General features: G+C 41.4%; 1 protein-coding gene across 2 annotated transcripts in view; it reads right to left on the bottom strand.

The window, feature by feature from the left end:
- Positions 1-9579: 9579 nt before the first annotated feature.
- The window catches only part of NLN (neurolysin), a 133296-nt gene continuing 115305 nt past the window's right edge, over positions 9580-27570 (bottom strand). For both annotated transcript variants that reach the window (XM_004465564.5, XM_004465565.4), the window contains exon 13: positions 9580-12549. In XM_004465564.5, the coding sequence (XP_004465621.1) occupies positions 12415-12549 (135 nt within the window). In that variant the 3' untranslated portion in view covers positions 9580-12414. The remainder of the gene's footprint in view (positions 12550-27570) is intronic.

The raw sequence follows: 27570 nt of genomic DNA, 5'->3' as shown, positions 1-27570 counted from the left end.
CACCCTCTTGACCTAGGAAATGGAAAGACAACACAATAAACAAACATGAGATCATATTTCCATTTTGGTTGAGGACAAGGGAACGCTTAATCATGAGCAAGGGGTGGGGTTTGAATAAAAAGCATGGTGACTGAGATTATTCTGTTTTCTCTTGCAGTTTTCTTTGCAAAACATAGATGGGAAAGGAATAAGCGTTTATTTTTCTTGCTCTCCATGCTTACCTTTTAAGTGTCTTAGCATCAACAGAAACACCCAGCCTGAAAGTGTGTTTTTCTTTACCCAAAGAATGTGCTATAAATGAGAGAATGTATTTGAGGGGTGGAAGTAGGAGAGAGAGCTTTGTGGGCCTACAGAAATACTGAAGTTAAAAGTCATGATTAAGGGGAAACGGACTTTGGCCCAGTGGTTAGGGCGTCCGTCTACCATATGGGAGGTCCGCGGTTCAAGCCCCGGGCCTCCTCGACCGGTGTGGAGCTGGCCCATGTGCAGTGCTGATGCGCGCAAGGAGTGCCCTGCCACGCAGGGGTGTCCCCCGCGTGGGGTAGCCCCCACGCGCAAGGAGTGCGCCCGTGTGGCAGGGCAGTCCCCCGCGTGGGGTAGCCCCCACGCGCAAGGAGTGCGCCCGTGAGGAAAGCCGCCCACTGTGAAAAGAAAGTGCAGCCTGCCGAGGAATGGCACCGCCCACACTTCCCGTGCCGCTGACGACAACAGAAGCGGACAAAGAAACAAGACGCAGCGAATAGACACCAAGAACAGACAACCAGGGGAGGGGGGGAAATTAAATAAATAAATAAATCTTTAAAAAAAAAAAAAACTCATGATTAAAAATAATTTTTTAAGCTTTAAGACAGAAACAACTGGTTGGGGAGAGTTACTGATGTTGGTTATAGGTTCTCCTAGAAGGTTGAGCCATGCATTGTGTCCTTTTGTTTCATGATAAGACTGTTTAGAAATGTTACCAAACAGCTTTTACTTCATCCTCTAGGGTTGCAAGATGACAGCCAGCTTTTTATGGCAACTTTAGTGATGGCCTATTAAAACATGACTACACAGTTTCATACATAAGGGGTAAAAAGGAAGTCTTCCTCTGGAGTTTTCTGCTAACTCATGCCTTTTATATTAATGGTTAAAAAAGACCTGAAAATTCTTTGGAAGAAGTTAGATATGCTTATATTTTTCAAAAATACTATACCATAAGCATAGTATAGTCCCCCTCACCTCGAATTACAATAATTTGTTAAACAAGCAGGTCCATGAAATCGAGCACTTCCTTCTCTTCAATATTAGTGTCCCTTTAGATTCCTGCGCTTGCCCTTGTTCACCAGCACTTGCCTGCTCTTCAGTTCTCTGACCCTTGTTCTAATCCTGCCCTCCCAGCATTTTGTGTTCTGATAAGCACATCTGCCTGCCCACTTCCACAACAATCCCTGTGATTGCCATCTCAGATATCATAAAACCTCAACATTCCTTAAGTGGCACTTCCGTTCCACCCTCTCCTGGCAACTGGAGCCCTGACAGCTGCCAGATCAGTGACCTTAACCTGGGAAAGAGTCAGTGTGCTCAGGGTGAGAGAAGTGTATCTTGGGCACATGATTCATTTTCTAATGTAATGACTTCATTTTTATGATCCCAGAGGAATGCAGCAGGCGTATTGACATTTTGTCCAAAGGCACCAAAGAAAATAGTGGGTTGCTATACTAACACGCCCCAGCTGAATTCTGATAGGTTAGAGTACTGAGAAACTTAAGGAGACAGAGGAACTAATCAGGCCTTTGTAGAGTTTAACACAAGTACAAGCCACCCTTTTAAAAAAGGTTGGCTTTAACTAGCTTTTTTCCCCTCTTAACCTGAACTTCAGTAGATGAAGGTCAACTCAGGAGCAGTCTGGCTTTTCTGGAACAAGTCTGTAATCCTACTTATTTGGTTGAGTACTGTGAAAGAAACCAAATCTTTGATACCTCTTTAGTGTTCTGCACTGACATTTTGAAAAGGCATTTACTTTTATGAGTGCTTGTATATAATTCACCCATAACCTAATCCTTTCAAGCCTCTTGCTTAGGTTGTAGGTATTAGAACAGTGACTAATTTAACAATGAGGTGTTGTGAAGAGAAGCCCTCCAAGCCCGCATTCCCAAATTTAAAGCACCTAGCTCGGTTATCCATGGCCTCACTGGTCATGTTTTCCACCTCAGACCTCTGTCATGTTCCTGTTGGGGTTTGGAGACATTTGCCCAGAATCTTTCATTCATTTTCTAATTGGACTTTTGGAAGAAGGACAAACGAAAGGGGGGGCAGGAGAGAAAGTTGGGGTTGGTTAGACCACAGTATGCAGTTTTTAGCTACTAAAGAATTAGTGGCATAAAAATAATGAAACAGGATTGAGCTTCATGAATTAGAGGTTTGTCCGCATTTAGATAAAGTCACCATTAAGCTGTTCCATCTACCCTCCCTGCTCCCACCCCTTAACTAAGGTGGAATTAGGAAAGGAAATTCAAAGTTGGGCCACCTTCCCAAATGGCTTCAGAAAAACTTTCCTAATCAGGTAGCCCTGGAAAGGATGAAAGACACTAGGAGATAAAAAGGCTCGATGGATGGAATCTGAGAAAATTCTTTCTTGCACCTTATCGCAGCTGGAAATTCGCTGCCTCCTAACTATGTTGCTGACTGAACAAAACAGAGGATAATAGCCTCTGGCTGAGATTTTATAACTCAAGCTGAGACAGAGCGGGCCATGTGCATGTTTAGAACAGTGATTGCATTGTGAATTGCAACACAAGTCCCACTTGTCAGTCACACAACTGTTAAAGACCAGAGAAAGGCATCTGATTTGGGACAGGGATGGCAAAAATGAATCTTTTGGTTCCCCCACTTAGCCCTGAGTATAAAGGGACTGATGATTGCCTTCTTCTTGGATGAAGTCCTACATTCCTTTCAGGACTACCCAATCATTAAAGGAGAGAGAGAAAATTCCTGTCTGGAATCACTCCTACCACTTTCTGAAAGTAACCTTTGAGTCCTTATTAACCAGTGGGGAAAGAAAGCAACACACATGATTCCCAAGCCAGAGATTTTGCTTTGCTTGCTAATCATTACTTTTCTCCATTAATCTTTAGTAAAAGCCTCAATATTGTTGAGGTAAACAATACAAAGAAACATGGCTCTAATTTGACAATATCTATCAACATCTAAAATGCTTCTACCCTTTGAACCAGAAATTATACTTTTAAGAATTTATTTAATAGATGGAAAATAACATACAAGGATAACCTTGTATGTTACAATGGGAGCATTGTTTGTAATGCTCAAAGAATGAAAACAACCTAAATATTCATCAACAGGGATCAGTTAAAAAATTATTACACATTTACAGAATAGAAGACTAGGCAATCACGAATTAAAATACGGCAGATACCTGCAAAAGAAGGTACAGAACAATGTGTATAGAATGCTACCATTACAACATTGATGTTTCAAAATGTTGCATCAAAATAGTAATTATCAGGAAGTGGATGTGGCTCAAGTGATAGGGCCTCCACCTACCAAATGGGAGGACCTGGGTTCGATCCCTGGGGCCTCCTGGTGAAAAAAGAAGAGAAAGTGTGCTTGTGCAGCGAGCCGAGGGCCTGCATGAGTGCCTGTGCGGTGAGCTGGACTCCCTTGTGGTGAGCCGAGTGCCCACATGAGTGCCTGCGTGGCAAGTCAGTGCCTGCGTGGTGAGCCAAGTGCCTGGGCAGCAAAGCTGAGTGCCCGTGCAAGTGAGTCACGCAGCAAGATGATGATGCAACAAAAGAGAGACAAAAGGGGAGAGTCAAGGTGAAGTGCAGCAGAGACCGGGAACTGAGGTGACGCAATTTACAGGGAACCTCTCTCTACAGCAGAGGTCCCCAGGACTGAATCTGAGTGAATTCTAGAGGAGAAAGACAAGAAGACAAAAAGAGAAATAAGTAACAGAAGATTACACAGCAAATGAACACAGAGAGCAAAAACAACAGGGTGAGGGCAGGGGCGGGGAGGGAAAGGGGAAAAAACAAAAACAAATACAAAAAACAGTATTTATCTTGGGAGCAGATGTGGCTCAAGCAGTTGAGCGCCTGCTTCCCACACTGGAGGACCTGGGTTTGGTCCCTGGTGCCTCCTAAAACAAAAAACCCAAACAACAAGCAAACAAACAAACAAAAATCAGCTCAGGGGAGCTAATGTGGCTCAGAGGTGAGCACCAGCTTCCCACATATGAGGTCCTGGGTTCAATCCCCGGCCCTGGTACCTAAAAAAAAAGAAGCTACATGTGTGGGAAGGCTACATTGTGTATATGTAGGATATCTCCTGGAAGGTTACACAAGAAACTGGTAGTGGTAGCTGCCTCAGGAAAGGGGAATTGGGTACCCAAGAGACAAGGGTGGGAAAGAGACTTATTTTTCACCATCTACTTTTTTCATACCTTTAAAATTGTGTAATATGTGCATCAAAAATGTAAAAATTACATGAATAAGGAATATATATTTTATAAAAACTCACGAAGGTCTGATAGACAAAAATAAGGCGTTCTGTAAAGTACATGATTATTTAAATAGATTAGAAGGAAATGGGGTGCAAGTAAAAAGCCCAAGTCCCAATTCCTTGCCATGAATCTTGGAACACTGAAGTTTTTATATTCTTTCATTGAACTGCTTAATTAATTGCTAGCACTAAAAAAGTAAGTCATAAATAATAGGCAATAAGGGATTGAAGAGTTGGGTGCTTTTCTTCTGAATATTGTTAGTAATGGAAAATTATTAACATTGGTGGGAGAAGAAGTAAGGAATCTCGCCATCTCTAAAAAATTCATTGGCTGTCTTAGTCTATTTTTTAGATTTATAGGATGTACCAATGCTTTTGAGTATATAATACTTAATAATATAAGTATTAATATATAATTCTCAAAAAGAGGCCCACATCATTCCTCTAATGGCTATAGGTTTATAATCAGTTGATCACAGTGCACACAAATGGTTATTGTGAACATTTTTATCTTGTCTGGGAGCCTTTTAACCACAGGGCCTAAGAAACTCCTGGATATAACAGAGGTGGAAGAATTCCATTTAGTTTCATTGCTGAAATGCTGAAAAGAGAATAGCAGCCATTTTGTTAAAAAGAAAAGTCTATGGTAACCATAAAAATTTTTGTGGCACAAAGCTAATTGAGTCAACGAGTGTTTGAGAAAAACAACAGGAAAGTGTTATAGATATAACTTTTTATAATTTATCTTGATGAATAATGAACTTATTTGCCTTCCCCATTAGACTGTGGACAACTTGAGTTCAGAATTGTTCACCACTAGTGTATCCTCAGTGCCAAGCACAGTGTTTGATACATGTCTACTCAAAGCAAACACCATGAGATGGGTTGGCTTACACATCATCAAGGCAATGCTTTCTTCCCAAAGGATCCTTGGCTCCTCTGTCACATGGCAAGGCACATGGCAAGGTACATGATGTGGTCTGCAGGTTTCTCCTTTCTCTTCTGGGTTTCATTGATTTCAGCTTCTTGCTTCAGTTGCTTTCCCTCTCTCTGTTCTGAATTTCATTCTCTTATAAGGGACTCCAGTAAGAGGATTAAGACCAGTCCTGGTTGAGAGGGCTGCACTTTAACTGAAGCAGCTTCATCAAAAGGTCCTACTTACAATGGGTTTGCATGCACAGGAATGGATTAAATTTAAGAACACGTTTTTCTGGAGTACATACAGCTTCACATTGCCGTAATAAATAGCCAGTACTTTATAAATGATCTTCAAAAAGAACTTAAAAACAAGTTTGACAAAAACTTGATTACTACAGCAGTCTTTAAATTTTTCTGATTAAAGGTAGGGGACCTCTCCCCAGAAAAACACACATATTAGGGACACAAACATTTTTAATATAACTTCAGGGCATTCGTGGGACATCCTCTTCACCTGTCTCTTTCATAGAATCCCTAAAGAACCAGAGATTCCAGGTCAAGATCTTCTAGGTTTAATGTAAGAACATTCTCTTGTGAACTAAAGCAAACGTATAATACTGATATAAGATGTTGATGATAGGGTGGGTCGGGAGAAAAATACATCAAATGTAAGATATGGGCTATATAGTTAGTAGTAATATTTTGATGATGCTTTCATAATTTGTAACAAATGTTTCACAATAATACAAGGTGGTGGTGGTGAGATATATGGGAGCCCTGTATGATGCTATACGTTTGTTTTGTAAGCTTACAATTTTATGACATACTTGTTTATGTATGTTCATGTATGAATGATACACTTCAATAAAATTTCATTAAAAAAGAACTTCTAGGTTTAGAGTATTTAATCAGAGAGAAGTGGAGGAATCTTTGGAAACATTTGCTATCCTATTTTTCTTTTACAAAAAGTCTATTTCATGCAGCAACTTTTAGTACACTAAGGAAAAGAACCCCTCGCCTCCATCCAGAAATCTGCTCTTATCAGGTTTAAAAAAAAACTGTCCTATATAGTTTTGGATTACTTTGCAAATTGTTTTGTGATTATTGTAGAAAAATTCATCTTTATGGAAAAAGGCAATTTTAAAGAAAGTATATTTACTAACAACCATTTATGAACTATTTACCATGAGTCAAAGGCTATGTAAGATGGGACAGAAGCAATACCTCAAAGGGAGCCACAATATGGTGAAGTGCAGGCATCACACATCTGGGCATTTGAATCAGGTTTTCTGCCTCTGTGTACGTGTGATAAAGACAGTGGTGGGTGGAATGGGCAGAGAGCAACTGTAAATTCTGTAAGTGGAGAAAACTAACCTTTACCTTTATTATGGTCACGTACAACTGTTAGTCTCCCATCCTCAGCTCCCAGAGCGCTGATAATTAGCCTCTGGATAGGCACTGGCTGATTACAGATGGGAAGTAAGACAATGTTTAAACTATGAAGGAACCATACCATGAATGAGTTGCAACCCCCTAAATGCCAATTCTGAGATCTGCCTTGTAAATGTTTTGCCTCGTGATGTTTTGGCATTGATTATTTAAAAACTCATTTGGTGCTAGTGTCTATTCAAAGGAGGTATTTCCTCTGTAATATACCTGGCAGCCACAGGCTTTGTTTGAACAGTAAAATAATTTGTAATTAATGAATAACAATTATTAGAAACCTCTCCCTCATACTGAACTAATGCTTCCTGAAGCTCTAACCATTTCTCTACCTTTGCCTTCTTAACTGACGCACAGTAAGTCTACTCTGCCCTAAATCCTTTAAGTATTTGAAAACAACTATCATTTGTCATTCTGAATTTTCTCATTTCCAGACTGAACTTACCTAATTCTTTTATGTATTGCTCTTGAGAAGTCTTTTCAAAGTCATCGCCATCCTGTTCTTTCTCCTACAAACCCTCTATACTTGGCCGAAGCCTGCTTAAAATGTGAAACCCTAGAACAGAACATGATATTCTAGCTGTGATTGACCTCACCACATCGCAGTACAGAGGGATTATTCTTTTGATCTGGACACATACTTCCATCAGTCCACTCTTAAAAGGCTTTAGCTCTCCCCGCCTATTTCTCTCCCCAGGTGTGCAATACTGTGGGCTTATACTGGGATTTGGCCAAATAAAACCACCAGGTCTTTCTTTCAGCATACCATTATCAAGTCAGGTTTCCCTCCTTTTACTATGGCACTGGAATGTGTCCCTTTTCATTTTACATTTGTCTTGGCACTGAAGTAATTTTAAATCTTTCTTAAAGCACTGGACATTTTCCTTCAATTTAATGTGGATAATTATTTAACTTTCTCAGGCTGGGATGTTTCATTAGCTGGGAATCCACCTGATTACACTATGATGTAGTCATACCCTCCATCTTAGACACAAAGATATCAGTAGATGTGGGGTGTCTTGTTGGATTCGTGAACACTGTTCCTTTAAACCAGGGGTTCTTAACCAGGGGTCCATGAACTTGAATTGAAATCCAAAAAAAACCACGTTATTCTTGCGGGGAACCTGTTGGTGCGGGTGTGATATATTATTAAATAATACACAGTATAGTGAGGGCTTAGTAAGGGGTGCGTGGTTTTCACCTGACTGGCAAAGGGGTCTGTGGAACAAAAAAGGTTAAGAACCCCTGCTGTAAACCATTCTTAGTCATACAGTTTCTCTGATGATGAATGCTAGACACATTTAATTTAGACAGTAAAATTTCAGGTGAGCCTCTGGGCTTTGTGAAATAAGCAGCTGGAATGGCATCAGCTCACATGAGCAGGAACAAGAAAGCCTGTTTTAGATTCACTCCTTCCCTTTTCCTATACATACATCAGACCCATATTTTACTAGAATGGAAACTATAGGGTAGATTCACCCGAATAAAAACCCAAGAATTCACTCACTGGTGGGAGAGTGAAGCATTATTGTGGGTATTTTTGAAAAGGCTACTGTTGCTTAGTCTTTCTTTAGGTTTTATAACTTATTATCATTGATACAGTTGGCACTAGATTATTACTAATTTAAGGTGGCTGGTTTCCAGTAGAAATTTCTCCAGCAAAGATGACTGAAAAATAAAATTTGGACATTGATTCTTTGAAAAAAAAAGAAATGAAAGCATGCTTATCTTTTTTACTTTCATTCTCATCAAGTGTTGTTAAGAGAAGGCATATTCAATTTTGAGGGCCTATCCAATTTCAGATGAGAGACACACAATTGTAATAATGGTGTATGGAGGGAAGAAAGAAGCTTAGATTATTTCATCTATTCAAAACAGGTAGGGTTTCTCTTTTGGGGCTCAGTTAACTATGCTTAAACCCGGTTTGAGGAGTTAGAATTTTAATGCAATTTCTCCAGGGCATGGGCAATCTTCTTGTGCATGATTAAAACAAAAAAGGCCATACACAAGCCATATAGTGGGAGGCAGGATTTCTATATACTTTAATTTATACATGAAAGCTAAAGGCAAACTGGTAAAGTAGAAAATAAGGTCATGCCCTACTAGTTAAGGCATTTAAAAGTAGAAAAACTTAGTATCTTTTTCTTTAAAGAACTATTTGTCATTTTGGCTTCTTATACAATGCAATTTGTCAAAACTTAAAACCTATAGATATCTACTTTTAATCATTTTAGCTTTAGAAAAAAGCAAGACTTTGGTATAAACATCTCAGGCAATAACTCTTCCAGATAATTTTTATTTATCTTGGAATCAGGCAACATTTAAAGTCCAAGACCTGAAGCAGGTCAGAACTGTCTGAATCAATAACCAAGACAGACTGTTACATGTGGGTCAGTCCATAAAATCTGAAGTGTAAATTTGCTCAATTACAATTTTTTTTTGGTTAATTCACACTCAGGGCACCTCAGTGACACTATATGTTTTGATGTGGAAAAGAGAACAAGCAGATGGATGATCACATTGAAAAAGCTTTTAAAAAAATAAGTCCTTACTTTTGAACTATGCTAGAGAATTTCTTTTTCATGAGGATTTTATTTTGTTGCTGTTCTTTGGTAGATTTTAAATATTAGACATGGTCCCTAAATAAAAAGAACATCATAGTGCTTTTGTTCCATGCACTTCACTTTAACATTCAAGCATGAAAGAAACGTGAGCTCATTCTCATGGACAATAATGTAACTTTATTGTGTGCAACCCTCTTCACACCAATTATTAGGTTCTCCATGTGAAATAAGTTAAGATTTACCATGATAAAGTTATCATTAAGAAGACACATTGGGCAACAGAAAAAGCCGAAGAGAGTTTTTTCTTGTCTGAAACTGGAAAATAGAATAGTCAAAATAAAAAGATACGAGAAAATCACCATAGGCTGCTAAAACTACAAAAGCAGTTTTGGGGACAAGTGACGGTGATGTTGAGTGAGTGCGGGGGAAAGAATGGCCAGACAAATTGTCTCAGTAGGGTGGGTAGGATTTCATGTGCATGTTTAGGGTACTTGCTTGGCAATAATAACGTTAGAATTTCCTTCTGGGTTTCTAGAACTCATGATTTTTCCTTCTGTCCATAATTTTATTACTTAGCCTAATAATTTTTTACCTAGCATAGTCAAAATCCATTTGGACTAGAGGATATCAAAGTTCTAATTTCTTCTTCTGCCAATGTATTAGTCAGCCAAAAGGGGTGCTGATGCAAAGTACCAGAAATCTGTTTGCTTTTATAAATGGTTGGGGTGGGGGGGTGGGGTTGAATGGGACCTCACATATATATTTTTAATGTAATATTATTACAAAGTCAATAAAAAAAATAATAAATTAAAAAAAAAAAAGGTATTTATTTGGGGTAAAAGATTACAGTTACAAGACCCTAAAGAGTCCAGCTCAAGCTTACTTCCTCACTCAAAGTCAGTGTCATGTGTTGAAGCAAGATAGCAGGCGATGTCTGTGTGGGTTCAGCCTTCCTCTTTCCTCTCAGGCTCCATGGGCCCAGCTTCTTCCGATCTCAGCTGTAGGCTGAGGGGTTCATTTCCTTCTGGACTCAGCTGCCCTATTCTCTTTACAAGGTCAGTTGTAAACTATCAGGTGAATGGCTCATCTCTCTTTCCAGGACTGCAGAATCAAAGCTAACAAGTTCTCTCCTCTTCCATGTCTATGGAGCGCTCTCTATTCTCTGTGTATTTCTTATTCTGTGTGTCTCCTTGATTAAATGTCCATTTATATAACCCACAAAGGGGGCAGGGACTCAAACTGAGTCACCCTAATGACATGGTCAAATCGAAACCCTAATGTTAACATAATTTAATATCAGCTAAATCTAATACAATCAAAAGGTGTCACACCCAGAGGAACAGACCAGTTTACAAGCATAATCTATATCTCTTTCCGGAATTCATAAATAATATCAAACTCCACAGGCAGTAAAGTGACACATCAGATACATATGGGGAAGCAACTGGATGTTCTATACAGAGTAGGTTCAAAATTTTATTATTTTATTATCTTGCCTTGGTTTCCTGTTTGAGTAGACTTCTGGAGGAAAAATAAGTAGTGTGAGTTTACCACTGTAAAGTAGAATTTGGGTCCACAGTAAGAAGAGCTATAGAGAGATACAAAGGTTAACTTAAAAAAAATCCCCAGACCACTGTAAGCACAAACCAGAGACAAAGCACAGGCCCAGGAAAAAAAAAAAAAATCCCCAGAGAGAAAAGGCTACTGGGAGCAGATGTGGCTCAAGTGGTTGAGCACCTCCTTCCTACATGGGAGATCCTGGGTTCGGTTCCCAGTGCCTCCTAAAAACAAACAAAAAAACCAACTCAGGGAGCTGATGTGGCTCAGTGGTTGAGCACCGGCTTCCCACATACAAGATCCCATGTTCAATCCCTGGCCCCAGTACTTTAAAAAAAACAAAAACAAAAAACCAACCAAAAAAATCAAACCAAACCAAAACAAAAAAAAAGGTTACTCCCCATAGGTTCAAGCAAACACACAATAATACTCCGGAGCAGATGTCCTCCGATACTTCTGTCTAGAACCACTCTTCTTCGGGAGTTTCTGAATTCTTTCTACTCCTCGGCAGCTTCCGCTTTCTTCCCATGGCATTCGAAAAAGCCACGTGTGACATGTTTATCTGCCACTCTGAGGGAGGTGGGCAGCACTGAAGGCAAAGTCTGTGCCACTTACAAAAAACATGAGAACAGAAATGTATCCTCAGACTTGCTTTAGTGTCCTAATCTGGAAAACATGCCAAAAGACTGACAATCTTATATGCTGAAGTGGAAACGGGCTAATTTTCTAATACAAGATACAAAAACGTGCAATATATTAGGACAGTTCAGTTGAAACTCATAATTGCTTGGTATGCTCTGACTAGACTCTAGACAGAAGAGAGACAAGCCCACGCAGAGGCACGTAATTTAAGTGTGTCAGAACACTGGAAACCATGAGGCCTGACATACAAAGATAAATGCATTACTGAGGCATATTCCCCTGGCCCTGAGGTATACAGGCAATGAAGAGGTCATACTGTATTGTGGGACAGAGAATCAAAGTTGACACTGGTCTTCAAGAAAATATTTACCCGAGAAATATGTGATGATCCACTTACCGGTCCAGAAATCCCAAGTACAAATTTTCAAAATATAAAAAGGATCAAATTATATAATGTATATGATTCAATTTAAAAATTCCAGCCCCCTTACATTGTATTATCTAGATTATAATAGTAAAAAATCAAATTACATTCATATGAAACTTTTATAAAAAGAAATGAAATCTAATTTTATGAAATTTTATAGTACAATTAGTTTCTTGTGGATCTTTTCTGAGGTCACAGTATTAGTAATTCCATTTACATTTATGTAATTTTTTAAATGAAAAAACAAAATGAAGTCAATAGAAAACTACATTTTAATTTGTAAAACTCCCTTCAGTTTCCAGGCCAGCAACACATGGTGATGTCAACTTGTCCTCCAGACGTGGACTGTTACCAAAGATCCCCGGTTTATGGAGCAGGCAGGCCTCTACTCATTAGGAACGCTTTTTGGTTTGGCTCACGTTTCAAGAAATTCTGGAGCATGTCCATGCCGTCTAGAGATCCCCCAGGTTTCAGGATTAGGTTTCTGTATTTCATTCCAACCTAATAAAATAAAACATCATGCCTAATAATTCACGCAATACCAATTTTCCAGATCTCTAGATGTAGAAAGGGAAAGGGATAGTAGGGCAGAAAAGGAACTTGAGCTTGACTCTGCCTGGATGTACTCTTTCACCTGGACTAGCTACAGCTCTGTAGTATGTCTTTATTTTGGTAGCTAGGAACTTTGGAGCCTAACCTCAGGTCTCCTGAACTCCTCTTTCTTCTTAGAGGCTCAGCAGTGAGCTGACAATACGAGCAAAGAAACAAAATATAATCAAATGGAATGTATAACATTTCTGTTCCTTGCTCCATCTCAAGCATGATTTCAAAAAGCTCAGCAAGGGAGCGGGTGTAGCTCGGTGGTTTGAGTGCCTGCTTCCCAGTATGAGGTCCCAGGTTTGCTCCCAGGTACCTTCTAAAAACAAAACAAACAAACAAAAAGCTCAGCAAAACAAGTACTCAAGAATGCTTTGTGCTTGTGTACCTGGAAGCAGTGGCACAGGAGCTATGCTCCTGCTATGTGTTAATATATATGAGAGGCTCATAAAAGAACCCTCTTTTCTATGGCTGGGGGGCGGGAGAATGGCACACACCCTATGCTGTGGGCCCAGTACTGGAAACGAGGACCTTTGTAAAGGTCCTCTTTGGGGACAGAGGTCTAAAATCTTAAAAAACACCACAGTTCCTCTGCCTTTATTTATATAAACACATGAGCTGATAAAGTTAAAGAAAACAGTTGTTAGTCAATACAGTGACTGATTTCACTACCTCTATACTGTCCTTCAATTCACTGAAGAATAATTCTAAATAAACACATAAAATAAGTAGTTCATAGAGTAGCAGGCTTATATTTATACCTATTATATCATTTGATCAATGAGACTGATAGTCTTTTTTAGCACAAAAGGGGCTAGAGAATTTCTAGAGATTAAGTGATCTAAATTTTTGACTTATAATAATGATTCTCCCTGATACAACCATCAGAGATAAGTTTAGTGGAACTGTTAAAGAAAATAAAATATAGATAAATGAAATCTAATACAAAACTGTTTTAATGTTCTACAAGGCAACAAAATCCAAACCGTTGGGGGCTACCTTTTTTTTTTTTTCCTGGCTACCTTTTGCTTGTGAACAGAAACTACTTGCAACTTACCATCTACAAGCTAAGATCTAACTTCACAGGGAAAGGGCCCTAATCAGAAGAAAATAATTAGTCAAGCAAACTTAACCTTCTCATAGAGTCTAGGGCAGTACTGTCCAACTGAAATAAAGGCATACAATGATCCCCAGGTGAACTTGTTAGACAACGCTTTAGTGTGACATTGAAAGGGCATGCAGCAGTCTTGCTGCCTTATTTACAAGTTTTTGGATAGCTTTTTTTTTTTTAAGGGGAGGCCTGTAATCACTGGATATTGCACTTCCTGAAAACCCTGATGATGAGGGCTTGGAGCCAGATTTAATTTGCTTTAGAAAGTGATGACATATCATTTCTTGCTTGGTCTGCAGCAATTCGTTCCCGTTATAACAGCAATCTAGAATCTAAATGTGAATGATGGCTATTCTTATCATAGACTTTATTATTCTAAGAAATAGGATATCAGAGCTCTTGAGCCTGACCATAATTTACCTCCCTCCCCTGTGTTTCTTTTATAGCCCAATGTGTCTTAAATTTGACTGGTCTTGTTAGTGCATGGGGTAAGGAAAGCCTGTACTCTTTCTTTAGTGGTATAGGAGGAACTTAGTGTAGTGGCATAGGAGAAACTTAGAAAATGTGAGTTCACTTTAGCTGCAGAATTACAAAAATAATTTGCCCTTTTATTATGGAACACTTAAACATACATATTAATAGGAGACAATATAATGAGCTTTCTTGCGCCCATCACCCAAACTCAATAATTCCCATTTATCTGTAGAAATTTTTATGTCCAAGATCTAAGATTTTTGCATCTATTAAAAAGACATTTTTCATTCCCTAAAAACTACAGGAACATTGGTAGAAATCTTAAAACAAATAAAAACTTCACCTACAATTAACATCTGACAAAGAATTCTTGTTGTCCAGAGAACTGTAATTTTAGGCAGTGGAAAAAAGCAAGATTTGAGGAGTTCCATAATGGTGCAGAGACAGCTGCTGACTCCTCTGAGTGGTAAAGTCATTTCAGAGCAGGGCACTGTTCAGTCTCACAATATGTAGGCTCAGTGCAGCTCAAGTCTTCCTCTGCTTATAAGCTCCAAACAAGTTGATTCAATTTCCTGAATTATAGAGCAATGGTCTTTTAATAGTTTCATTTCCTTTGCAATAAAGTTTTGAGAAGCATTTAAGAGTCATCTTGGTGACAGGATGTTGCTATGCTTAAAAAAGTAAGAGTTAAGTGGATTTTTGTGTTTTAGGAAGGTACCAGGTGAGAGGACACAGTCTAGAAGACATAGGCCACAGGTGGAAGGAGGCTTGCCATGAGTTTTTCTATGTGTTTATGCAATAATGAAAATTTAACTGTGAGGAAAGCAGGAAAAGAAGCAGTAAGACAACCTAAATTTTTTTAAACTAAAAATATTCTTCAGGTGGATCTGCCTATAGTAAGAGTTAACTGTAAGTCATCCATTAAAGGAAAATCAGTGTTGCATCATCTCTGTGGTTTTTAAACCTGGAGGATTAGTATATATCTTGGCAATTTTGTACATGTCCTTTCTAACACTGATGTTTTCTTTTTTTAAAAAAAAATTTATTTTTATTTTTATTTCTCACCCCCCCACCCCCATTGTCTGCTCTCTTGTGTCCATTCACGGTGTGTTCTTCTTTTGTCTGCTTGCATTCTTGTCAGCAGCACCAGGAATCTGTGTTTCTTTTTGTTGCATCACCTTGTTGCGTCAGCTCTCCATGAGTGTGGCGCCATTCCTGGGCAGGCTGCACTATTTTCGCGTGGGGTGGCTCTCCTTGAGGGGTGCACTCTTTGCGCGTGGGGCTCCCCTACACGGGGGACACCCCTGCGTGGCATGGCACTCCTTGCGCACATCAGCACTGCGCGTGGGCCAGCTCACCACATGCATCAGGAGGCCAGGGGTTTGAACCCTGGGCCTTCCATATGGTAGGTGGATGCTCTATCAGTTGAGCCAAATCTGTTTCCCCACTAATGTTTTCTAAAGCTCCTCGAGATCAGGAGTTTTGAAGTCAGGCCCAGAAATGAACCTTGGCTCCTTCCTCAGCTATGTGACCTCAAGCCTTGGTTTCCTTATCTGTAGAATGGGAACATGTCCCTGACTCAGTTGATGGGCAATTAGAGGAGATGATTATAGTACACTGCCTACTTCCTAGTAAAATAAGTGGCATGGGCACACAGTGGTATTTAGTTAACTGTACTAATCTCTCATCCCTCCTTTTATTTTATTTATTTATTTATTTATTTATTCATTTATTTATTTATTTTCTATCCTTCCTTTTTTTTTTTTTGGTTCATTTCTCTCCCCTTCCCCCCACTCCCCTGCCCCAGTTGTCTGTTCTCTGTGTCCATTTGCTGCATGTTCTTGTTGTCTGCTTCTGTTGTTGTCAGGAGCACGGGAATCTGCGTCTCTTTGTTGTTGCATCACCTTGCTGCGTCAGCTCTCCATGTGTGCAGCGCCATTCCTGGGCAGGCTGCACTTTCTTTCACGCTGGGTGGCTCTCCTTATGGGGCACACTCCTTGTGCGTGGGATTCCCCTACGCGGGGGACACCCCTGCGTGGCAGGGCACTCCTTGCGCGCATCAGCACTGCGCATGGGCCAGCTCCACACGGGTCAAGGAGGCCCGGGGCTTGAACCGCGGACCTCCCATGTGGTAGACGGATGCCCTAACCACTGGGCCAAAGTCCGCTTCCTTATTTCCCTTCCTCTCACACTGTCCCCAAGCTCAGTTATTCTTAAACAGTTCAGGCAAACAAATGCATTCCTGGTTTGGCCTTTCCTTAAAGTTAGTTCTGGGAAGTGGTTGTGGCTCAACTGATAGAGCGTCCATCTACCATATGGAGGGTCCAGGGTTCAATACCCAGGGCCTCTTAACCTGTGTTGTGAGCTGGCACATGCACAGTACTGACGTGCAAGGAGAGCCGTGCCATGCAGGGGTGTCCCCCACGTAGGGGTGCCCCACACGCAAGGAATGCGCCCCACAAGGAGAGCTGCCCTGCATGAAAAAAGCGCAGCCCGCCCAGGAGTGGTGCTGCACACACGGAGAGCTGACGCAGCAAGATGATGCAACAAAGAAAGTGACACAGTTTCCTGGTGCCACATGACAAGAATGCAAGTGGACAGAGAAGAACACATAGAGAAGGCACATAGAGAGCAGACAATGGGGGGAAGGAGGGGAGAAAAAAAAATCTTTAAAAAAATAAAGTTAGTTCTGTCTAAAGGTAGACAAAAGCAAAAGAGGTTTTATCTCCACTAATAGGGAGAAGTAGAAAATATAATTCAGTAGGAATATAGGAATAGGAAAGGCAAGCACATTTTATGCAGTAATATGCAACTTTTACTTGAGGCAATATTTTAATAACCATCGTAATTATCAGGATGATGGATGCCCATCATCTATCAGAAATGAGAAGCAGATTGGGTCTCCCACTCTCTCTGGCATCTCTGAAGTGGCACATACAAGTCCCCACTGCCTTTGAACCCTCCCTCCTTCCCTCCTTCCAGCCCAAGTTGACTGAAGAGTAGAGTTAGAGTCATCTCCTTCTCACCCCACGTAACAGGCACCAGGGCAGAAAGCATCCACCCAAGGATGGGAGACGACAATCAGGCGCCTAACAGGCTCACCACAGTGCTTAAAACTTGGAAACTTTTCCCTTACACTACCCATCTATAAGCGCCTTCCCAACAGCACACCCTTTGTTTTCTATGAGAGTGGGAGATCATGGGTGGAAAATTTTTTTAAAGAATACCTTTGACAACAACAAAAAAGGGGGCAGAAAGCAAATGACTGGCATTGGTACTCAGGGAGATGGAAACAAAAACATGGTAAGAATCAATGCCTGACCACCACGAACAAGGCTTTGATTAAAAGAGGGCTTCTGGGAACCTTATGCGGAACTCCAGTTTGTGCGGATAGAAGGCTAAACATATACTTATGGGAAGGAAGGCGGGGATCAGGAGGAAAAAAGTAGTAGGGAAGTGGAAGAGTGGAAGCAGGTGGGGGGAACTATCAGGTCCAAGGAAGTATGCATATGTAACAATAATAATTAAATTAAACATTTACAAAGCAAAGGAAGGAAGATAAAGATGAATAAAACAGGTTCTACTTCAAGGGTCTTATAGTCTGGAGGAGAGGTAAAGGGCAGCCAATTAACAAGGGCAGGTTATAAGGCTCTAAGAGAAATCTAAAACAGGGCAAAAAGAACACAATGGAAGAAATACTGCTTCTACAAGATGGCCTTCAAAATTCAGAAGGTAAAGCTTTCTAAATATTCAAGAAGTAGGTTAGAAATGATTCCCCTTTTCTTCCTTTGTCTCCTAAATCAGGCAAAACCTAAGTGTTAAAAATGGTTGAAGGTATAAGAAAAATCAGATGTTGGGTGTAGATCAGGAGAGCTGAAGCAAGGCCACCGAAGGGAAAAGAATTGAAATCACTTGTAAGGACCTTCAGGAGAGAGAATTTTCTACTCCCTAAGCAACACATTAGAGCAGCAATTGGGCCTAGGATTTTGTTTGAAGGGCACTGGATTACTTAGCTTTGTAGCACACATTTTCTGTCAGGTAATTCTTTTTCACATTTAACCAAGATTCTTCATGTTTCTGTACCTGTTATTGCATGTAAGAGCTAGCTACCTTCCTTGTGGCAGTGAAGATTAAAATATAATAGTTATAGTTAAACATCTTGACTTTCTTGGTAATTCTTTCAGAAATGACACTTGTTGCATTTCTCCTTCCCTGATGGAAGAAACAAAGTTTAGCAATTTCTCTAGATGTAAAAAAGGAAGAAGATAATTCTGGCTAAACAATATAATTGTTTTGAATCCCAATGCCAATTAGCTCTTAGGAAATTTTCCCATAAAAATGAATGGCCCTCATTAAAATGCCCCCATCTTTTGAACTTTATGATTAGCTGCTGGATTTTGAAACTACATTTGACCACCACCTTAAAGATATCCTTAAGGAACTACTAGGCTTGCTGGAAAAGTATTAATCTCAAGTACTTTCCTTCCATAGTTATTTAAGAGAACAGTTAGAGAACTAAAAGACATGTCTGCTAATGAGACAATTTCTCCATATTCTACCAGAAACAGAGACTTTAGGAAATACTTGGCAAACCAACTACATGGTTAAGATGTGATACTATTTACCATAAAGAGTAATATAAAAAATTATAGGTAAAACAAGAGGTAGCAAACTTTTAGGCTATAAATAGGGAAGCTGCCAGTTCTGTTGATAGGTGTCCTGAAAACAGAATGAAGGGGGGGGTGTATCTCAGTGGTTGAGCACCTGCTTTGCACGGGTATTCAGAAGACTACAGGTTTGTAACCCTTTCTATTATTGTTCTCCCAGTGAGCAGCATACTTTCTACAGTTCTTACTAAGATCTGAAATGGTTCTCAGAGCAGACATGGCTTTGCAGGAGGGCAAGAGGTTATGGAGAGAAGGACTGCAGGTGTTCCTCTGTATCCTAGGACCAATAATGTCAACAGCACATGTCCTGTCAGCCCCCAGCCTCTCTAGGGCTGGGGGACTAAGAACAGTAGGCACTGACTCCTTGAAAAGCCATCTCCTTATCTTTCCAAGTTGATCCAAACACACATTAGGGAGGGTGAGGCTTTGAGGCAAAAAAGCCTGAGTGATATATTATGAGAGCTCTAATTTCCATGACTTCAGATCAAATCGAGTATTGCTTTATATCATAAAAACTCTTATTTTTATCCTGTTTATAGAGCTGGTGAAGTCATCATCCAATGACATCTGAGACTAGAGCAAATGCACAGAATCTGAAACAACCTGAGTTAATGCCATCTTTCTCAGTGTTGGTTAAACGACATGGCTCTGTGACTTGGACACAAATTAAGTAGTACATCGTTTATTGGTCTAATCACGGACATTTATTTTTTTCTATTCATCATAATAAAGTTGTAACAAAGCTCTAAGCTTTTCGTGGAACAGGATTGCTGTTCCAAAGTATTAATTTTTGGGGAAGCAGATTTGGCTCAACTGATAGAGTGTCCGCCTACCACATTGGAGGTGCAGGGTTCAAACCCAGGGCCTCCTGATCCGTGTGATGAGCTGGACCATGTGCTGTGCTGCTGTGCGCAAGGAGTGCCCTGCCACGCAGGGGAGCCCCATGCACAAGGAGACCCCCTGTAAGGAGAGCTGCCCCGCGTGAAAAAAGCACAGCCAGCCCAGGAGTGGCACCACACACACGAGAGCTGACGCAGCAAGATGAAGAAACAAAAAAAGACAAAGATTCCTGGTGCCACTGACAAGAATCCAAGTGGACACAGAAGAACACACACAGTGAATGGATACAGAGAGCAGACGGGGGGGGGGGGGGGGGGAAGAATAAATAAAAGATAAATCTTTTAAAAAAAAGTGGGTATTTGAATTTTGTAAATCAAGTGTTATTTTAGAGCAGAATTTTGCAAAATAAAAATTAAAAACAAATAGTACACTGTAGGAAAGAAGAAAATGGACTAATAAAGGTAGCTCCCCAACCCAAAATGCTCTCTCTTGCTTAGAGGAGCCTGCATCTACATCTTGGGTGCGTTAATTCTGTTCTTTCCTCTCATTTCCCAATAAACTTTTTTTACTGGCCTAACTAAACTGGCATGTTCTTAAATTCTTTTATGTAACATAGCCAAGAACCTAGAGGAAACCAGCAACCCCAACTTCATTCTGATGTCCAGGTTATCCCCAAGATTGGGAATTTTATGAAGAGAGAGGGAGGCGTTGTAACTGAGGGTTAGGAATTAACAAATAATTATGATTGCTAAATCATTATGTAGATTCTTTTATATTATAAAGTAGCAAAAAGTTAAATTCCTGGAATTACTGAAGCTGGCTAGAGTGGCCGCACCCCTCTAGCCAGCTGACCCTAGAGCACCCTCACCCTGGTCTATGCTTACTGCTGGGATGGTAACCACACCACCTTCCTCTGTTTAATATCCATATGGAAAACCCTGTGACTGACCTCTGCTCTGAACTTTCAGAAATTTGACCTGTGAAAATGATTGTAACTTTGTAACTCCCCCTTGTTTGGGGTCCACCCCAACTTGCTCAATCCCTTAATGTTTGTTTGTTTATTTATTTGCTAGGAGGCATCACACCTCCTGTGTGGGAAGCAAGCACTCAACCACTCAAAGCCACATCTGCTCCCTCCCACACCCGCTGTCTTTTTTGGCGGTACTGCCGCTGGGGATTGAACCTGGGATCTTGTATGTGGAGAGCTGGTGCTCAAACACTGAGTTACATCAGCTCCCCTAAGTTAGTTTTGTCATTTGTTTGCTGGTTGTTTGTTTTGTTTGTTTCTAGGAGGAACTGGTGACCAAACCTGGGACCTCCCATGTGGAAAGTAGGTGCTCAACCGCCTGAACCACATCCACTTGCTAACGTTTATGTATTCCTCCCCTCTTGTGGCTTTCTGTGTGCTGTCTGCTCTCTGTCCACTCACTGTGCACTCTTCTGTGTTTTTGCTTGTCTCCCTTTTTTGTTGCATCACCTCGCTGAGTCAGTTTTCTGTGGCGCTTGTGGGCTGGCAACTCTGCAGTACACGGGCCCGCTTGCCTTCACAAGGAGGCCCCGGGATGCGAACCCAGGGCCTCCCATATGGTAGACGGGAGCCCAACTGATTGAGCCACAGCCGCTTCCCTTGTTAAGGTTTATTAAAGAAGGAACCTGTGTCCAGCTCCACCCCAGTTGTTCATCAGCACACTGATGTTATAAAATATTAGAATTTCTGCAGATCAGGAAGGCTTGCCCAACCAATAAAATTCTTTCTCTCTTTGAAAAAAGAAAAGTATTATGGAGACAACCTTGGACCTTTCTAATTAATTTTTAAAAATATAACATTTTAAAATAAAAATTAACAAGTTGGTTCCAGTACCTGCCACTGCAGCAAAGGGGGTGCAAAGGGATTCTCCATGGCCACTGGAGCCAGGTCCATTACTGATGCACAAGGAGGGGTAAGAAACAACACCATACCCCAGAGCATTTGATAGTAAAGAAAAAAGTCAGAAGGGAGGGATACATTAAGGCCAGCTTCACTGACATGAAACATCTAATAATTTACAGCACTTTTGAAACACAGAATTTTAGCAAAACCGATCTGTTTTTAACATCACAAGGAAACAATTTCAAGTTGTCTCCTAGTACTGTTTTCTCATTACTACTTATAGTTTTGTGAACCTTGCTTTTTTCAAGTCCAACTTAGCTCCCTTGTCTAAGATGACACTCTCTGAACTTTGCAATGGTGAGCTTCAGGAGTGGGAAGCCGGGGGGTTACTAGAAGCGGAGGTGATGTTAAGGCTCAGTTGAGGTGGGATTGATTGGGAGTGCTCCTTAAACTGCCAGACTAGATCTCCAGGCTTGTGGGGGATACTGCTTCAACTATGTCCTCCACCCAAGGATGACAAGAAGAAAGATGCTAGAAGTTGGCCAAGAAAGACAAAGACCCAGTGAACAAATCTGTGGGTCAGGCAAATAGAGAAGTGACCAAAGGCAAACTTGAGGACAAGCTCAATAACTTAGTCTCGCTTGACAAAGCCACACATGACAAATTCTGTTAAGGAAGTTCCCAACTACAAGCGTATAGCTTCAGCTGTCATCTCTGAGAGACTGAAGATTTGTGGTTACCTGGCCAGGGCAGCCTTTTGCTTAGTAAGGGATTTATCAAGCTGGTTTCAAGACAGAGCTCAAGTAATTTACACCAGAAACACCAAAGGTGGAGATGGCCCAGCTATTGGTGAAGATGCAAGAACAGGTCCCATCAACTGTACATTTTGAAAAATAAAACTTTATTAAATTAAAAAAACAACCAATAACAGTAGACTGGCTGCCTGCCAAGCTACAAAGTTTGAGATTAAGAGGGAATACATAGAAGCATAATGGCAGGGATTGCTTCTGCTGGACTTGCAAATTCTTTGGCCTCCATTGAAACCAGTAATTTGGCTACTGCCTTGACAGCTAGGAGAGTAAGAGGGAGCAGGGGAGGTGTCCTGGAGGTGTGGTGAGGTGAGTAAAAGCAAAGAGAAGGTGAATGAGGATGTTTTAAGGAGAAAGGTAGAGTACCATCTACACCAGGATGCTTCCCAACTTACAAGAGCCAATAAAAGGTCTTAATTATATCTTTGCATACCTATATCTTTGTCTCTTCACAACATTTGTTTTCAGATTTCTAAAGTAATCCATGCTCTATATAAAAATTAAAAAAGGGAAGCGGATTTGGCTCAATAAATAGTGTCCGCCTACCATAAGGGAGGTCCAGGTTCAAACCCAGGGCCCCCTGACCTGTGTGGCAAGCTGGCCCATGTGCAGTGCTGAGGCGTGCAAGGAGTGCTGTGCCATGCAGGGGTGTCCCCTGCATAGGGGAGCCCCATGTGCAAGGAGTGTGTCCTGCAAGGAAAGCCACCCTGTGTGAACAAAGTGCAGCCTGCCCAGGAGGGGCACCACACACATGGAGAGCTGACGCAGCAAAATGACACAACAAAAAGAGACACAGATTCCCAGTGCCACTGACAAGAATGCAAGTGGACATAGAAGAACACACAGCAAATGGACACAGAGAGCAGACATGGAGGGGGTTAAAGGGAAGGGGAGAGAAATAAATAAAAAGTAAATCTTTAAAATAAATAAATAAATAAATAAATAAAAAGTAGAAAAAAGCTCCACAGAAAGTAAGAAGAAAACTTAATAATCACACATAAACTTACCTCTCAAAGATAATCACTGACAACATTTTTGATGTACTTTTTTCCTTAGTATATATTTTTAAATCAAAATTTACATCCTATGGTATAGGGAAACGGACTTTGGCCCAGTGGTTAGCGCGTCCGTCTACCATATGGGAGGTCCGCGGTTCAAACCCCGGGCCTCCTTGACCCGTGTGGAGCTGGCCATGCGCAGCGCTGATGCGCGCAAGGAGTGCAGTGCCACGCAAGGGTGTCCCCCGCGTGGGGGAGCCCCACGCGCAAGGAGTGTGCCCGTGAGGAGAGCCGCCCAGCGTGAAAAGAAAGAGCAGCCTGCCCAGGAATGGCGCCGCCCACACTTCCCATGCCGCTGACGACAACAGAAGCGGACAAAGAAACAAGACGCAGCAAATAGACACCAAGAACAGACAACCAGGGGAGGGGGGGAAATTAAATAAATAAATAAATCTTTAAAAAAAAAAAAAATTTACATCCTATGGTATAAACTATTTTGTAACTTGACTTTTTTCACTTTATAATAATAGTTATATTAAACATTCAAGACATGAGAAAAGCTTATTGAAGCCATTCTTCTATGCCTAAGACCACACTTCAATTCAGAGGATGGAAAGATCACTTTTGGTTTGGATAATGTGGAAGATTTCCTAAGTTAGTGGCATTTGAGTAGGGTCTTAAGAATGGTAGGATTTTGAGAGACACAGATTAAGGAAGAAGTACCTTCTAGATGGAAGGAATGGAATAAATAGATTTGTGAAGACATAAAGTCCCAAGAGAGTACATAAACTTGGCTGACACACACAGAGTGCTGGGGAGTTTGGATGGGTTCTGATTTCTAATCTAAGGGCTATGAATAATGGGGAAAGGAATAAAAAGCAGAAAGTAAAGACAATGGTGGACAAAGGCCTTCGGGAGTTGGAGATAGGTCATCAGGGGTAACTTTGGAGAGAGATGTTCCAGTTCCACTGGTAGGGCAAAAGCCAGGATACAGAAAGTTGCAAGGACTGTTTCCTATTCTGAGAAGTTAGGCTATAAAAGGAAAAACAACAGAATAAAAGGATTGGGGCTATCAGAGTCAGTAGCAAGCTTTTTCCAGGTTTGCAAAAGAGACTTGGTGTTAGAGATATCTTTTCTGAGATAGGAGGAGAGAAGTGTTGAAGTATAGAGAAAGAAAGATGAACATACTCATTCTCAATGACCTCACTTTTCTAAGTAAAGAGGAGACATCTGTTAAAAGAAGAAGAGAGAGGGGGTGGGGACTTGAAGGGAATAAATGAGGGAAATGTGGAAGGACCACAGAGTAACATGGGAAGTCTAGTCTAGGTTGGACAGTATGACTATGTGGTGGGCTATGCTAATGTAGTTACGTAATCTTCTCCAGGACCCTGGGAATTCCAAGGGCACCTTCCCTAAATAAGATGGTGGAGGATTCAAGGCTGGCCACTGATGAAGGCCATGCAGATTAGTAAGTCCAGGGTGCTGCACACACGGAGAGCTGACACAACAAGATGACGCAACAAACAGAAACACAGATTCCCGTGCTGCTGACAACAACAGAAGCGGACAAATAAGAACATGCAGCAAATGGACACAGAGAACAGATAACTGGGGAGGAGGAGGAAGGGGAGAGAAATAAATAAAAATAAATCTTAAAAAAAAAAAACAAAAAACGAACTCCAGGGTAGGGAAGTGGATGTGGCTCAAGTGATTGGGCTTCTGTCTACCATACAGGAGGTCCAGGATCTGATTTCTGGGGCCTCCTGGCAAAGGCAAGCTGGCCTGTGCAGGAGTGCTGGCCCGCACAGAGTGCTGGCCTGCATGGAAGGCTGGTGCAGCAAGATGACACAACAAAATGAGACACAAAGAGACAATAAGAGATGCAGCAGACCAGGGAGCTGAGATGTTGTAAGAGTTTAAGCACCTCTCTCCCACTACGGAAGATCCCAGGATTCGTTCCCGGTGCCACCTAAAGAGAAGACAAGCAGACACAGAAAAACACACAGGGAAACGACACAGTAAGCAGACAGAGATCAGAAAAATGGGGCCTGGGGTGGGGGGGCGGGGAGAGGGGAGAAATAAATAAATCTTAAAAAAAAAAAAAAAAAGAAGTCCAACATATTTGGGAGAAAAACAATCAATGGTTGACCTTTGTAAATGGGAATGGAAATGCGGCTTAAAGGGATTTAGCCTGGGTGGGATGGGAGGAGAGATGGAATGCTTGGAGACCAGTGAGTATAGAGTTCAGGTATCCTGTGGGTATTTTTGGAAGGTGGGGGGAACAGGTGATGGTGGCCTGAATTACATATCAACGTATATTTCAATGTACATGTGTAAGATACTATGTTACTGAGAAATGTAAAATTCAGAGAACAAATTACTTGGTTGAAATATGCACAGAGAGCCTGATTTTGATAATTTGTTCTTTTACTCTCTGAATCAAAGAGAGGTAAAAATAAAACACACACACACACTGGAAAATGTATCAGCTGTAGAAATAAGCTGAGAGCTCAGTCTTCAATGAGAATGGAGACTGGGGGGCTGTAACTTAGGAAGGTTTGGCTGGCAGCCACCTGGCAGTCAATTCACTGCACACCAAAAGGAATGGTTCAGGTTAATGAAGCAGCTTAAGTTGCTGAAAGGCATTTAGGTTACAAACTATGTAGTAGATGGGGTATGCCATTACAGGAAAAGGTGCTTCCTACAGAAAATGTACAAAGAAAGTGTGTAGAGAATATCAAAACAAAGAGAGACCATTTACATGAGGAAGTATACCTTCCTTACCCCAAACTCTTATAAAATTAAAACTTAACACAGCACATGTCAAAACTAGCAGCCATAAATGCTCAAATGCATAAACAAAGTTTCTAATTTTTACTTATGCAATATATTGGAATGCTAATAAGCAAGAAAATGTAACACATGGAAATGGAGTTAACCACTTTTTTCCCTACAACTTAATGAGGATATATGATTTGAGAAGATGCATGACTTTAAAGTTAAAAGCTATTACCAGATCATTAGGCAAGACCAAGATAATGGTGTTAAGATGCTCCAGGGTGCCATTCCTCAATAGAATCTTTGACCTAGCAAAAAATGACAGAGTTACCTTCCTGAAAACTCCAGAAAACAATTAAAGGGACTGGGCAAGTGCTGAATTAAGAAAAGTCAGCTTTAAAAACAACAGAAGAGGGAAGTGAACTTGGCCCAGTGGATAGAGCATCTGTCTACCACATGGGAGGTCTGCAGTTCAAACCCCGGACCTCCTTGACCCGTGTGGAGCTGGCCCATGCGCAGTGCTGATGTGCGCAAGGAGTGCCGTGCCACACAGGGGTGTCCCCGCGTAGAGGAGCCCCATGTGCAAGGAGTGCGCCCCATAAGGAGAGGCGCCCAGTGCGAAAGAAATTTCAGCCTGCCCAGGAATGGTGCTGCACACACAGAGAGCTGACACAACAAGGTGACGTAACAAAAATAGACACAGATTCCCGTGCTGCTGACAACAGCAGAAGCGGACAAAAAGAACGCGCAGCAAATGGACACAGAGAACAGACAACTGGGGCGGGGGGGTGGGGGCGGAAGGGGAGAGAAATAAGTAAAATAAATCCTTGAAAAAACAACAACAACAACAACAGGAGAGCTTGTGGCACCCTTGCTGGCCCCTCCCCCACCCCTTCCCTAGCTTGCGAAGCCAGCCTGCATTCCCATTGTGGGTCCCTGGTCCTATTCTAGAGGGAGCAGAGTAACCCCTCTTGGACACTACGGTGCCTGTATTTCAGTGTCAGTCTATGAGTTGGTGGCCTTAAAGACTGAACCAGGACAATTGTTTCTTAACCTCCCAGTACTGGCCCTGTAGACAAAGAGGTTGCAGACAGCTGAAGCAATGTAAATGGCAATGTAAAATGGCCCTAGGGAAGCAGATTTGGCCAAATGGATAGGGCGTCCACCTACCACATGGGAGGTCCGCAGTTCAAACCCTGGGCCTCCTTGACCTGTGTGGAGCTGGCCCATGCACAGTGCTGATGTGTGCAAGGAGTGCTGTGCCATGCAGGGGTGTCCCCCACATAGGGGAGACCCACGCGCAAGAGGTGTGCCCCATAAGGAGAGCTGCCCAGGGCAAAAAAAAGTGCAGCCTGCCCAGGAATGGTGCCGCACACAC

The sequence above is a fragment of the Dasypus novemcinctus genome, chromosome 2 (genome assembly GCF_030445035.2).
Source record: "Dasypus novemcinctus isolate mDasNov1 chromosome 2, mDasNov1.1.hap2, whole genome shotgun sequence".
Lineage (NCBI taxonomy): Eukaryota > Metazoa > Chordata > Mammalia > Cingulata > Dasypodidae > Dasypus > Dasypus novemcinctus.
Note: the sequence above shows the minus strand (reverse complement) of the source record. Positions and strands in the feature narration are given on the sequence as shown.